The sequence below is a fragment of the Pangasianodon hypophthalmus genome, chromosome 3 (genome assembly GCF_027358585.1).
Source record: "Pangasianodon hypophthalmus isolate fPanHyp1 chromosome 3, fPanHyp1.pri, whole genome shotgun sequence".
Lineage (NCBI taxonomy): Eukaryota > Metazoa > Chordata > Actinopteri > Siluriformes > Pangasiidae > Pangasianodon > Pangasianodon hypophthalmus.
Window position 1 is genome coordinate 7,737,621 of NC_069712.1, and position 14,880 is coordinate 7,752,500.

Here is a 14,880-nt window from a genome sequence, read left to right on the forward strand (position 1 = left end):
TAAATGCAAATCACCTGTAAATTACCAAGCATGTCCACAACACGGCTGTTTTGCATTTAGTAACACCCACAAAACTCCATAAAAGGCAAAGCTCCCAGAAAGCTGAAGACGACAGAATGATGACTAAACAGTGAAAGAGCGCCTCCTAAACATGGCGTTTGGCAACTGTTCCGACAAAGCAGCTCAGACTAACTCTTCCTCCTGTTATACACAGCATTTCTTTTGTCCTATTTGAATGGCATGTATTATTTGTCTTGATTTATGGATTTGTTTTCGATTGCCTTCTTTCAAGTCATTACTATTAAATGACTGACCTGACTGTAATCAGTTACATACAGTTCACATTACCGAGACTTCTTATATACAAATCTACACAAACTCAGGAGCTCCTGAACTAACTGGATTTTCATGAATATCACATTTTTTTCTGTAAATGCTCCTGCCAGTGATTTCTGAATAAATTGGTTTATATCCAGTCTGATAAATGAGGCCCATTGTGAATACTGGGATTTCTTTTTAGAATTTAAAAACCACCTGATTTGATGTAAATATTTTGTACTGTTTTGAATTTTTTAATTGTTATTAATATATATATATTTTTAAAAAAATTTTTTCCTCTTCAGTGTTAAGTTAGTTTTGTAGACATAATCACCATAAAGTATCACTGAACACATTTTTAAAGGTTTATTTTTTAAAAGCATCACTAGTTCTGCTGGCAGTGTGTTAGCAAACCTACAGTATACACCAATCAGCCATAACATTAAAACCACCTGCTTAATATTGTGTAGGTCCCCCTTGTGCCGCCAAAACAGCTCTGATCCGTCGAGGCATGGTCTCCACAAGACCTCTGAAGGTGTGTTGTGGTATCTGGCACCAAGACGTTAGCAGCAGATCCTTTATCTATTTTCATCAATTTAATTCATCAAATTCCGATGAGATGTATTTCTAATTTGAGCTTTGACATCTCATTTTATTTATTTTGCAGTTTTACAGTTCAGTCCTGTAAGTTGGGAGGTGGGCCATCCATGGATCATGGAGCACATCCCACAGATGCTTGATTGGATTGAGATCTGGAGAATTTGGAGGCCAAGTCTACACCTTGAACTCTTTGTCATGTTCCTCAAACCATTCCTGAACAACGTTTGCAGTGTTGCAGGGCGCATTATCCTGCCGAAAGAGGCCACTGCCATTAGGAATACCGTTGCCATGAAGGGGTGTACTTGGACTGCAACAATGTTTAGGTAGGTGGTACGTGTCAAAGTAACATCCACATGAAAGCCAGGACCCAATGTTGCAACATTATTTAATGAAATGAGTGCACCCCACTACTGTATTTTAGTAGGCTTTATCAAGTAGCAGCTGGCCCTTTAAAGATATACGAAGGTCTTTTTAGATCAAAGTAAGAAGTAACATTAAGAGCTCAAACTTCTTAGAATTTCTGAAATTTTATTAAATAGCTCCAAAATTAAAATGTCATCCCTTAGTATCAGCAGCATTACATAATTAAAATATAATGCGATTTAAAAAAATACTTTTCAAATGGTCTGTAACCTTGAAACTAACCTGGCTGCTTCTACATTTTAAAATGGGCCAGACGTCTTCTCCTTTTTTCTATTACTCTCCATTTCTCTCCTTTCTTTCTGTCTTCATGCCCCTCATATTCACAATCTTGTTTTTTCTGTATGTGGAACAAGTCAAGAAGAGCACATTTCATTTAATAGGATCAGCGAGAAAACTCTCTCTTTATTGTATTTTTCTGAAAAACAAAAAAAACTTCTTCCTTTTTTGTAAGTCTCTGGTGTTAACATTTTCGTAAGTATGTACAAGGGAAGAAAGTAGAAGCACTGCATTAGGTACAGCTCGAAATTCTCCAACTAGAGAAAAAAAATCCCTTCGAAATAAAAATCAGAGAAAGTTTACATTACCCATTAGTAGTAAGACATTGTCTGAAGTGCAATGGTATAGCTCAGATGAGTTTAAAAGTGGAAAAATGAAATAAAAATACTCTATCTTAAACAGTTATATCTTTACAGAAAGTAGAGACACATTTTCTGGTGTATTTAAAGCAGTAGAAACATATTTACATATAGCCATTCTCATATATTTATATATATATAATATTTATATAGAATCTTTTTCATCACATATATATAATCAGCACCAGTACAAAATAAAAGCTGAAAAGACAACATCGATGACTGACAGAAATGACGAACAGAAAAACGATACGTTGTGTGTGACTTGGTCCCGAATAAGTTGAGATATTAGGAGGAGGATGGAGAGAGCGGGCCACACCTTCCTGATCCTGGTTATTACAATAGTAAGAGCAATACTGTAACACTTTCACCGTCCTGAAACACTGCAGACGCGGCGATTGGTTCCTCCTTCTGATAACAACAATGACATGAAATAAAAATAGACACAGTCGTCATATTACATTCCTCAGAGACTTAAGACAATCAGGCTAGATTGAAAGACTTACTAGGTCATTGAATAAGGGACTAATCTGCAATGCTTTTTTTGTACGACATTTTATCACAATAAAGAAAACAAAGCTCAGTAACACTCATAAATCATTATAACTGTGCTTATGATTGTATTAGGTATTTATTTGTAAGCGTTGTTATTAACTCAAATACTTCCCAAATAAATTTAGTCAATTATTAAATTGCTATTAATTATGAATCTGTGATGAGCAGGACTGCTGATAATCTATTGTAATAGTGAAAACATGCCATATTATTATCAGGGACTTTTTCAAATTATTGTCATGTGTACAAAGTTCATTTATGCTTAAAATGTTATTATCGTGAAATTTTTTTTAGAAATACTAGAAACAAATTCATTCGTTCATCCATCCATCAGTAACCAGTAATTCTCCTGGTCAGGGTCATGGTGAGAATACAACTTGGATAGGTCACCAGTCCATTCACACACTAGGAGTCATTTCGCATAGCCAATTCTCCTGTTCTGTGTTTTTGGGAGGTTGGGAGAATCTAAGAACTGGAAGAAACCTTAATGAACATTGTAGAACATGTGAAACACCACCTAGACAGTAACCTGAGCTCAGGATCGATGTAACATCAATATTACTGCTTAAATCACATCATCATTTAAAAAGTTCTGGTGCTAAATAAGTGTTCTTGTGAGTTTGGAAATGTACACACAAACTATTGATAACTTTTAATCTACAGTTGCCTTTTAAACTGCTTTGTTCTGTAATTACTTTGCAATTGATGTTTCCATGACATACTAAAGTTTATAGTAGTTACGAAACCTAAATATGAAACTTAAAACTGTGACATAACAAGGAACTCTGACAGGCAGTTGTTACATGCTCTTCCAGACATTATCAGAGTTACTTATAAATACGATCATTACCAATTTTATGAAGCATTATAAGCACAGTTATAAAGTTTTATGAATATGGACTGTGTCTTCTCCAAACAGTCTTTTCTCCCTTCCCATGTTGGCCGTAAAGAACGTACTGACTGTAACTGATGGCTTTCTGCTCTGAATGAAGGCAGGCAGTGATGCTGTGTCAAACCCGACAGAACAAACAGAACACCTTAAGAACTTGTTTTACATGAACAATTCAATTCAAGGGTGTGAAAATATTAATTTGATACATAACATGAGATTACAGTTTATCAGAAGATAAGCACCACCCAAGGTCTTAGTACTAGACTGCTCAGCTTTATGCTTTGATTAAAAGGGTCTGGCAAATGAATAAAAGGAAATAAATTGATTTGTTATCTTTAGTTATGTCAAATGATTTGTCATGTATTGTTCTTTTCCTGAACATAGAAAGCAATTAGACAAGTGATCATTCCTGTTTTCCCATTGCTATGTGAAAGCCTTTATAACTGCCACAAGTCACTTGTGGAAGCTGTTACATTCGAAGGTTGGATCTAAAATGTGTGTTTGGCTGCACATTGCTTGAGAGGACTGTGTTTCTGGCCCATGTGGGAGACGACGCCATGCTTGTGTTCCTAGCTGCCATATGACTTACGAGAAAACATAATGTCCTCCAGCCTTCAGATTTTAGGTGGAGAGACAAATTTGTAGCTGCCAAGTCTCTTCGATTAGTTAAAGCACAGAAACACTGGATGATGTATGTGCTGAGAGTAAAGACTGCAAGGTGTTTTGCTGTGATGTTTGCAGAAAGAACGCAGTGGAAGTGGAACTGCTGGCTCTCTGAATCACTATCAGAGCAAAGGGAACTGTTGGTGAGGTGACGGTGCTGTTGTATATTTTTTTTTTTTTTTTTTTTTTTTTTTTTAAACACAAATTCTCTCTTACATTCTCTCACACACACATTTTAGAATTCATTATTGACTAAACAGACAGAGTTGAGAGCAAAAACCAACATCTGATCTAAACACTGGGCAAAAATCTTTCTATTTCACAATTAATTTATTTAGGTTTTACACTGTGTCGTCCCTAGAAAAGTCTGGAAAAGATGATGAAGGTCACAGGACGAAGTCTAAAGAGACTTGGCTTCTAGCTAGAATCAGATCTTAGAGATTGTTGGTTTAAATATAGTGACATCACACATACAATACACAACATGTAAGAATCTTCCCATTATATTAAATGGAAACAATAAACAAAAAAAACCAAAGAAACAAAAAAAAAAAACGAAAACAAACACGCCGTCTAGAAATGATTTTCATTTTTCTTTTTGGAAAAAAAAAAAAAAACACTTTTCTGGCCCATCTCAAAGATCCCCCACCCCCAAACATTTTCCACATTGGCTATTGGCTGGGGAAAAATTCCTCCATCCAACCGTCCGTTGAGTCCAGCTCTGCACTGTCTGACAGACCGAACGAGACCCCACTCCCGGTCCCTGATTGGCCAGCATAACCGTAAGCCAAATCTTGACTTGATGTCCGTTGGTAGCCTTGTGTCTGCCCGCTTGGCATATAGGCCCCTCCGCCTGGTCCTGCCCCTACCATGGCCTGCGTGGAGCCCTGTCCGAAAGCAGCCATGCTGGGCACAGCCTGACCCATACCTGACATTGCCATTCCCCGTGGCTGATTGGTCCGTGGTTGGCCTGTCATGTGAGGCAACATGGGTCCGCCCATGCTTGCTGGGTTTATGGCCCGTGGGTCCACCATGCCCTGGCCACCCATCCCTTGGCTGAAATGCTGCTTGGGCATCCTTGATGGCTGCCCACCTTGCATGGCGTATGCAGAGTTACTGTTAAATGCAACCATGTCGTTTGTAGTCCTTCCACTCATGGCCTGCATATTCTGCTGCTGCTGCTGGGGCCATCCCTGACCGCCACCTCCCATCATGCTTTGCAGTCTCTGAGCTTTGGCCATTGGCTGCCCAGATGGCTTCATCTGCTGTTGAGAAAGGGCAGGGTTCATCATCATGCCCTGCCCATATCCGCTTCCAGCTCCGCCTCCCACCATTCCCTGGCCGCCTGTGCCTGCAGGTCTCTGTGCCATGGCCATGCTAGCCTGGTTCGGGTGATGCTGCGGCTGGAGCATCTGACCCATTCCCGAGTTCATTCCCTGGTACATAGCTGCTTGCGTGCCTGACTGGCTTCCATAGGCCATGCCCATCTCGCCCTGAGTGGGCATGGGACCAGGGTTCTGGACTGGTGCCATCTGTAGCATGCCTTGGTTCTGCTGCTGTTGCTGCTGTAGGAGGCGAGCGTTCCTCATGCTCTGAAGCGCCTGGTTCCTCGCCGCCATCTCCTGCTGTGTGCCTAGCCAAGCACAGAAAAACATTACGTCATGTTTAGAGGAATATTAAATTAATACTTCAACCAAATACCACTAACTCTGAATTGAAAGGTCCTGGGGTTCAATTAAAGCTCAACTGTATAACACTGAAACTGTTTAGCAATGTATAAAATTTCTCAATAAGTAAAGAAATAGAAAACCAAGATTAGTAATTCAACTCTGCATGAAACACACAGGCACATGCACGCCAAATCAGCAGCGTAGCTGTGTAATGCGATGCATGGTGCTTCTCTATTCATTTGGAAAGGCTCCATCAATCCTGATAGTCCATTCCAGTGCAGACTGAAATTGTGCAGGGAAATTTGGGAGGAGGGCAAGTTGCCATGACAACAGGCAATGTGAGGGAGAAAGTTCAGCACTGCCAATAAATATATAAAGAAATAAACAATCAAATAAGCAAACAGAGGCAGCTGATGTTTTGAAGAGAGGATGCTGAGGGGAGTGAGCACAGGCTGAAATTGAGCCTAGTGATAACTTCACTATTACTGTAGAAGTGAGTGAGTGAGTGTGTGAGTGAGTGAGTGTGTGTGAGAATGTGTTGCAGATTTGACTGATGCACTATAAGGTAAAATTCATTCTAGCTTTGACTAAGTTCAGTTTCACCAGTTTTGGTGAGCCATTTTGCTTTACTGATGTATTCTACTAAATGGAGGTGTGACAATACTTAGTTATTATCCCTTTAAATCTCAGTTTATTATTAACTTATTCATCTTCAAGTATATTATTCAGGAACTACAGTAAAAATAGGAACGGTATGTAGTCACAGGAGTGTGGTATGTCAGAAGTCTTAAGGGTTTAACAGGTTAAAATTGTGAGGTTGTACATCTACACTAGGCTAACTCATTTGTGGCAGGTGTGGATTCAGCTCAAGACAAAATGATGTCAACCAATCAAACTTGAAACTATTAGTATTTTGCTTGTATTAATTACTATATGCAATGGAGGAAATTATGCTTTAATTATGAATGGTTAATAATGAATTAATGAATGGCCAATGTTCTACAATCCTGACCAAGCTGGCCAATGTCCCAATGGATACAGAGGCCACATCTCTTTCATCAGGCTCAGTGAATGTGGCGGGGCCTCTGTACTGGTTAGTTTCAGTGACAGAGACGTGGCCCTGTGCCTATCAGTCCCAGTGAAGGAGACGTGGCCTCTGTGCCTGGCAGTCATAGTGAAGGAGATGTGGTCTCTGTGCCTGGCAGTCTCAGTGAAGGAGGCATGGCCTCTGTGCTGGTCAGTCCCAGTGAAGGAGGCATGGCCTCTGTGTCTGGCAGTCCCAGTGAAGGGGCGTGAGGTCTGTGCCCTGTCAGTCCCAGTGTAAGAGGCATGGCCCCTGTGCCTGTCAGTCCCAGAGAAGGAAGCATGGGCTCTGCACCCATCAGTCCCGATAAAAGGGCTGCGGCCTCTGTGCCTGGCAGTCCCAGTGAAGGAGACGTGGCCTCTGTGCCTGGCATTCTCAGTGAAGGAGATGTGGCCTCCGTGCCTGGCATTCTCAGTGAAGGAGACGTGGCCTCTGTGCCTGGCATTCTCAGTGAAGGAGATGTGGTCTCTGTGCCTGGCATTCTCAGTGAAGGAGACGTGGCCTCTGTGCCTGGCATTCTCAGTGAAGGAGATGTGGTCTCTGTGCCTGGCAGTCTCAGTGAAGGAGATGTGGTCTCTGTGCCTGGCAGTCTCAGTGAAGGAGATGTGGCCTCTGTGGCCTGTCAGTCCCAGTGAAGGAGGCGTGGCCTCTGTGTCTGGCAGTCCCAGTGAAGGGGCGTGAGCTCTGTGCCCTGTCAGTCCCAGTGTAGGAGGCGTGGCCCCTGTGCCTGTCAGTCCCAGAGAAGGAGGCATGGGCTCTGCACCCATCAGTCCCGATAAAAGGGCTGCGGCCTCTGTGCCTGGCAGTCCCAGTGAAGGAGACGTGGCCTCTGTGCCTGGCAGTCTCAGTGAAGGAGACATGACGTCTGTGCACGACTGTCCCAGTAAAGGGTCTGTGGCCTCAGTACCTGTCAGTCACAGTGATGGAGGCATGGCCTCTCATTCCTTAAATCTGACACTTTATTACTAAAACTGAACTGTTTGCACAATAATGAATCATCAAACCAAAATCAAAAGTCTGTTGTCTAGTGTGTTTCATACATTGGATCGTTGATCACGTATCGAGATGCAGTGCAATCATATTATGTTAATCATATCTGTCAGAAGGACAGATACACGCCGCAAAACTCTCCTAGTTTGATGTGGCTGAAAACTATTAACAGTGTGTTGGCCTGATTATTCCTGTAGTCTATAATAACATAGTCCAGATTTTAGACAACAAAGCCTACCCTGATTACAGGGTGAAGACTGGACAGAGATGCTCATTTGCGGCTGACTTGTACATTGTGCCATGTTAAACAAACCTGAACATGTCTAATGTGAGACACACACACGAACTCCCCAGGTTCCATTCCCACTGATGGCTCTGACTAAGAGGGTATTTCCCATCGGATCTACATCTAACATGGTTTCCATGGCAACGTGACAGAACAATCAATAGACACACTTCCCTTCAGGGTGTGTGTGTTTGTGTGTACGGGTTGGGGGGATGTGCTTTACATTTCATACAGTTTTGCCAATGTGTTTGCTTCTGTATATGCTCGTGTGTGTGAATGTGTGCATGAATGCTTCTGTGTGTGTTAAGGGAGTAGGAGTGTGAGAGTGTGTGCGCTCTCTCATTAGCTCAGGAGGAGGCAGGAGCAGTCGGTGCACTTCACAAAGTAGTAATTTGGAGACTAAAAGAGTGAATGATCTGCTGTGAGAAGAGTGAAATAAACAAATGAACTCTGCCATGAAGAGAGCAATGGAACATTTACATTTATGGCATTTGGCAGAGGCCCTAATCAAGAGCGACTTACAAAAGTGCTTTGAAGTCTCTATCAATAAATACATTCTGATACTGGCCACCTAGGTCACAAACTAGGAATACCATCAGTCCAAAAACTATACAATTTTTTTTTTCCCAATACAATACAATTTTTTTTTTAATTTAAGTACTTGAGGAAGAGGTAAGTCTTTAGACATTGTTTGACGACTGCCAGCGACTCAGCTGTTCGGACATCTAGGTGAGAGTGAGGAGCCAACAGAACAAACTTCCCTCTTCCAATGTCATGTTCTTTTTAGTCATGTTATACAAGTATGTCAAAACTTGTGCACATGTCTACACTTTGGCTAAATGACCTTTGTCCCTTGTTGTAGGGAAAAGGTGCAGAGTAAATACATTTCAAATATGCCATGTTTTATTTTATTTTCACATTTTGTTCTGACTAAATGTTAAAACACATACGGTATGTGTCCTAATAGTGATAATTACATGAAAGTAGTTAATTTCCAATTGGCACTTAACAGTAGTCTCTCTACTTTTCACAAATAGTATTCTATTGGGCTTATAATACACTAGGTTGTACAGTACCATTATGCTATGCCCCATGTAGTGAGCACATAGTGAAAAAAGTAACCAATTTGCCCTCACCATGGACTTTTCTGTATAAAATCAGAATTGAAGATGGTGCATCAGTGTGTATAACATATAAAATGATATAAAATGTCAGTACAAAGTGCCTGTTTGTGAATTTCTTTGAAAAACCGCTTGAAAGTGAAACAGTTCTCACCTTCCATAGTTAGATAATATAAATTCATGGTGTAGTACTTAAGTACTAAATCTTTTCAAGTAATTTAACATTTAAATGCACTTCTTAAAGGAATTTTAGAGGCCTAATGAACATTTGCTGATTATCTCTATTTAAAATCCATAGAGTTTATGTACTAAACACACTAAGTGGGTATATGCATGTTAAGTGACAACTGATGAAATACAAGGAATGTAATTGTGTAACTGCTCTTGTCTTTGTTTCTTACCCGGAAACTGTTGGAGAGGATATGGGTTTCTCTGTGCTTGACTCATCTGCCTCGGGAGATGCTGCTGCTGCTGCTGTAACTGCAAATAAACACACAGTCAGTGCACACACACTTTAAGCACACACCTCACCACTGCTGCTACAGATTAAAGTGCACAAAAGAGGAACAGGTGAGCTCAGGTGAGGGAAAAGCTTAAACAATAATGTTAATGTAAATTCAGGAAAATGGTACAGATCCTTTGAGAAGTGTGCTAATTTTTATTTGTGTGTTTCTGTAAGTGTGTGGCACAGAAAAACCGAAAAATTTTGTGCGATCATTGTCCAATATCAGTTAAGAGTCTCTTTAGCAGCATATTCTCAGAGATAGAAGAGAGAGGAAATTAAAACAGCAGGTGGTGTGTGTGTGCACGCACACGCATTTGCTAACACATTACTTTGATCTGTCTCACTTTAAGCGTGCTTAAGTGGATGGTCTTTTGTTAAAACATTACCAACATACAATAAGAATAGTCATGTGGGTGTATTTAGGGATAATGTATGCAAAATATAAGTAGTAGAAATAATGAAATGTAGAGATAAATATTCCAGCTGAAAAGCCACTATAGTCTTTTCCGTACATCAACTACAAACGTGTTTGTACACTAACATTTTTGTTGTGTATTTCAGCAGACTGGATCTAAACTGGACCAGACTATGAGGTTAAATATAAAATGTGATGACACGTACTGTATATCTACAATGAGTGAAACATACGGGAGGAATCCTGATCTTTTTACATGCACACCTGCACATTATTTCATGAGACCAAACGTAATTTGACAAATTAGTACAATCTGTAATCTTAAGCCATCACTAAACCCTATGTACCTGTGTTTTTTCACTGGTCACATGTCAGTCCTGTTCCTGCTTTTCAGTTCCTGCTTGGTTATTTGCTTTAACCTCATTATCAATATTTCATGAATTTTTTTCAATTTTTGAAACAAGATCAGAGCCAAAACAACACAAGAGACAGTGTCACTATCCAGCTGCTTCCCCGATTGTTCAACAAACCAGATTAAAGGGCAAAATTTTGAGCTGAAATTGTCTTCAGGATTATAGCAAGTCCACTAGCCTTGACATTGGTGTTTCCGCTCACTGGATGCTTTTAGATTTTCGCACCATTCTGGGTAAACTCTAGAGACCGAACAGGAGATCAGCAGTTTCTGAAATGGTCAAACCAGAACTGAGATCACCTTTTTCTGCATTCTGATGTTTGACGTGAACATTAACTAACACACTTGTCCTGTATCTGCATGATTTTATGCACTGTGCTGCTGCCACCTGACTGGATAATGGCATGAATGAGCAGGTGTACAAGTGTTTCTATTAGTAACTAGTGAGTGTATTTCAAAAATAACCTGGTTGAATGGTGAAATATACACTCACCATCCACTTTAATAGGCACACCTTTACACCTCCTAATTTATGCAGTTAACCAATCAGCCAAACAGGTGGCAGCAGCAAAATGCATAAAATCATGTAGATACAGGTCAAGAGCTTCAGTTAATGTTTGCATCAAACATCAGAATGAAAAAAGTGTGATGGTGGTATGGTTATTGGTGCCAGCTGGAAAACCTGAAATTCCTTCAAAAACTGTTTATTTCTTATTTACGACAGTTCTCGAACCCTTTACTTCCTCAAAAGTTGATGGAATCTTAGTGGTGCATTCGGATACTGATGGGGATCTGAGGAAATGTGTATGTCTGTGTGAGGTGTACATGCTGCGTACCTGCTCCGCCAGTAGGTGGTGGTGTTGTTGCTGTTGTCTCTGTTCCCGCAGGAGCTGAACTTTCTGCTGCTCCATCAGGTGAAGCTGAACTCTCTTCTCCTGCTCCATAGCCATCATCTGCTTCATCATGGCTGCTTGCTGCTGCTGCTGCTGCTGCTGGTTGCCCAGGTAACCACCTGGCCCCGCCCCATTAGGCCCGGCCGATGGCACACCTCCTGGGCCTCCGTGAGGGGGTTGGACGCCTCCGGCCTGGCGCGGCATTCCGACCATGCCCTGCTCCTGGAAAAGAAGAAAGAGAAGCGTGATAAGAACTCCATGAAAAAGCCAGGAAGAGAAAAAGCAACCACTGAAAAGAGAAACAGCTAATAAAACTGGACCATTCATTCAGCACAAGCGCACTGCGTTGAAAAACGGATTAAGGTCAGGATGACTTGAGACTGAAAAGATTCACCATTACTGAGTCACACCAAACTCGAACAACCAAACAAGCTGAAATTCCATCAACTTTTAACACTTGGATGCATTTCGGGTCAAAATGATCCATTTTGCTGAACATTAAAATATTTATGTTTTTCCTCTAAAGAACAACTATTTTTAAAAATCATATTTCAGTGATAATGAGGTTCAGGATCATTCTTGGATAAATGATTGATCGGCAAATCTAACTAAACACATTTACATCAGATGTTTAGATAGTCCAGAAGGCTGTGACTAGCTTGTTTTAACTGAATCCTACAGAACCCACTTCACTGATTGCTGCAGAACATCCTGATTTCACCAAATGACAGGGAAATCTGGGTCAGAAGAGGTGCTTAAATTAACAAAAGAGGTGCTTAAATTAAACGTTATCAGCCATGACACTATGACTGGCGCTACGTCTGTACTATGCCCTATTCACTATGTAGTGCACTATTATTGGGGTCTGCTATTGTGTATTGCAATCACAGAACATAGGTAAAGAATAAAACATGACAGGGCACACTACTGTACTGTTACCACAGTCAGTCCAACAGCAGTGTTTTATTCCTCTTACACCATAGTGATTTGCTAAATCGAATAATTTTTATTTATTAAAGAACATCGTACTTTTTTATCCACTTAGTTACATTTAATGTTATAGAACGTTAATGCAACTAGTTCCTGTTATCACATTATAATAACTATAAACAGTCGTTCCCTCACCAGCCTCTCTCACAGAAAACTTCACATCACAATTACACACATTTTTTAATCCACTGATGTGGAATGTCCACCAAGTCCCTGCGCAAGTTGTAACTCTAACACATTAGAATGATCACATTAATATAAACCTGTGATTTGCCTTGCAGGCAGAAATACCCTTACAGAAAATTAATCAACACTTTAACCAATCCAGAATCAAGAATTCAATTGCACTGTGCTATAATCGAGAATATGCACCTTATGCACCCTAGCACCCAAGATATACCCATAATGCATTGTGCTGTTTGGTTAGATTTCTGCACACCTTCACTGAGGAAGACAGAGCGTTAAGATAACATCATCTCTTTAGATTTAATAGTTTGATTAATAGATGGATTAATCATTTTGTGAAGCTTTGTCTATAGTCATGTATTCAGTATTCAGTATTTATTCCCCTTTGGTTTGATACAGGGTCAAATCGTTGTGTACATAGTGAGTGTTTATGTCACAAAATGTGAGTCGCATAGTGAGGAGCAAATTCGTAAAGTACTGTACTAAATCGTTTATTTCAAAACAAATTGTTCTCTATAATGTAGCTCCTCCTTTTCCAATGTAGAGTCTAAGGTTCTGCTTTACTGGCTTTAAATGTACATTAACAGTACACACTAGCTTGAGCAGTGTCTATTTGACATTAAACAGCTATCCAACAGCATGCTAGCTAATATTAGGTGACTTTTTGTAGTGATGGCATTTGATTACATTTGCAGCTGGCTGATCACATTAAGCATAAACTCTGTCCAGGAATGCCTGCCTGAATGATGAACACAATTTCTTTAAGTAGGACAACATTTAAGCCTCGACCACCGTTGGCGCATTTCCCAGAACAACATCCCCTTTTAACCAATCACTGCCTTCTCCATGTCATCAGTGAGCGCCTCTGACTCCTCCCACTGCTGCGTTACAATTAATTTGCTGAAAACGTAAAATCGTTTAGTGTATTTAGCTGCAGTCAGCCTAAATGACTTATATTCAATATTTATAATCAATTTGTGATCTTCAGTTGTGTAAAGGATTTATTTTATGAATAATTTACTTTGGTTTCTTCAACAAGCTGGTCTGTTTTCACTTTGGCTAACGGTGTGTTATTAAATACCATTGCAACTGTGCTAGTACTGTTAGTAATGTCCCCCTGTGACATCAGAGTGGCAGATAACCACTAACTTCTCAACAGATTTACAAAAATACAGCAAATCAACCAACAAAGTAGCACCAGAATCAGTAAACACATGACAGATATTTCACTATAAAGATTTGTTATGTGTTTGAGGGTGGAGTTTGCCTTTAAGACTGAACGAGAACTTGTAGTGTGTTGTATGTGTTGCTAATTAACATTAGCTCAACTAGGCACTGACTATAATACTAACTATACTAATACTATCTATGCCAAAATTCTTTAGCATAGGAGTATAAGAACTTTATATAAGAAACCACAACATCTATTCACTACATAATGCACCATTAAATCATTTCTAAAAAGACAGTATCTGACACACTACTGATATCCCATAATGCACTGCAATAGATTAGTGTCCACACATTATAGGCTTTTACAGGGAATAAGGCACTGTTTTGGACATGAAGCTACAGAGCTACACATTAGCTTTAACATCTAAAAATAATCGGGGCCTTTGGCAGGAAATTTCCGGTGCTGAGGAATGGGAGGTTCATATCAATAACATTAGATGACAGTAGTTGCTGGGATCCTACTCGAAGAATTAATTTTCACCACTGTAGAATATGGTTTATCCTGGTAATAACTACTTTATAAGACAGTCATAAACATTTTACCAACGAATCTGTGCAGAGTACAAGCTAAAAGCTGACATGATATAATAAGAACAATGGGCTTCAGTGTTGCATGTTTGCGTTTGTGTGTGTGTGTGTGTGTGTGTGTGCGTTTGCTTTTTGCTGTATTGATCTATCGGCTGTGCTCTAACTCCCTCTCCCTCTTTCTGCCTCTAAAAGCAGACGGTTCAGATTCATCCAGCGATCAATACGTGAAAACCTCCGCCGAGGCTGCAGGATCTCCTCACTTAACCAGCCAGGCTGACAAAACGAGCACAGAGCAGCATGAGTGTGTGCGTGTGTGTGTGTGTGTGTGCGCGTGTGCGTGTGGACAGATGAGGGCAGCGTTGCTCTATCCTCTCTCTCTGAATCGTCATATCTCTGTTTCTCCCACCTCCATGCCTATCTGGCAGTCATGCACGCCTTCTCGCTTTTCTCCGAGTCTCTCCCTCAATATCGCTGCTTATCT

General features: G+C 40.4%; 1 protein-coding gene across 1 annotated transcript in view; it reads right to left on the reverse strand.

Moving 5' to 3' along the window:
• Nucleotides 1-755: 755 nt before the first annotated feature.
• maml3 (mastermind-like transcriptional coactivator 3) overlaps nt 756-14,880 on the reverse strand; it is a 155,442-nt gene continuing 141,317 nt past the window's right edge. The window contains exons 3-5 of the mRNA XM_026941246.3: nt 11,406-11,684; nt 9,639-9,717; nt 756-5,719 (exon numbers count right to left, since the gene is read on the reverse strand). Of these exons, the coding sequence (XP_026797047.3) occupies nt 4,758-5,719; nt 9,639-9,717; nt 11,406-11,684 (1,320 nt within the window). The 3' untranslated portion in view covers nt 756-4,757. The remainder of the gene's footprint in view (nt 5,720-9,638; nt 9,718-11,405; nt 11,685-14,880) is intronic.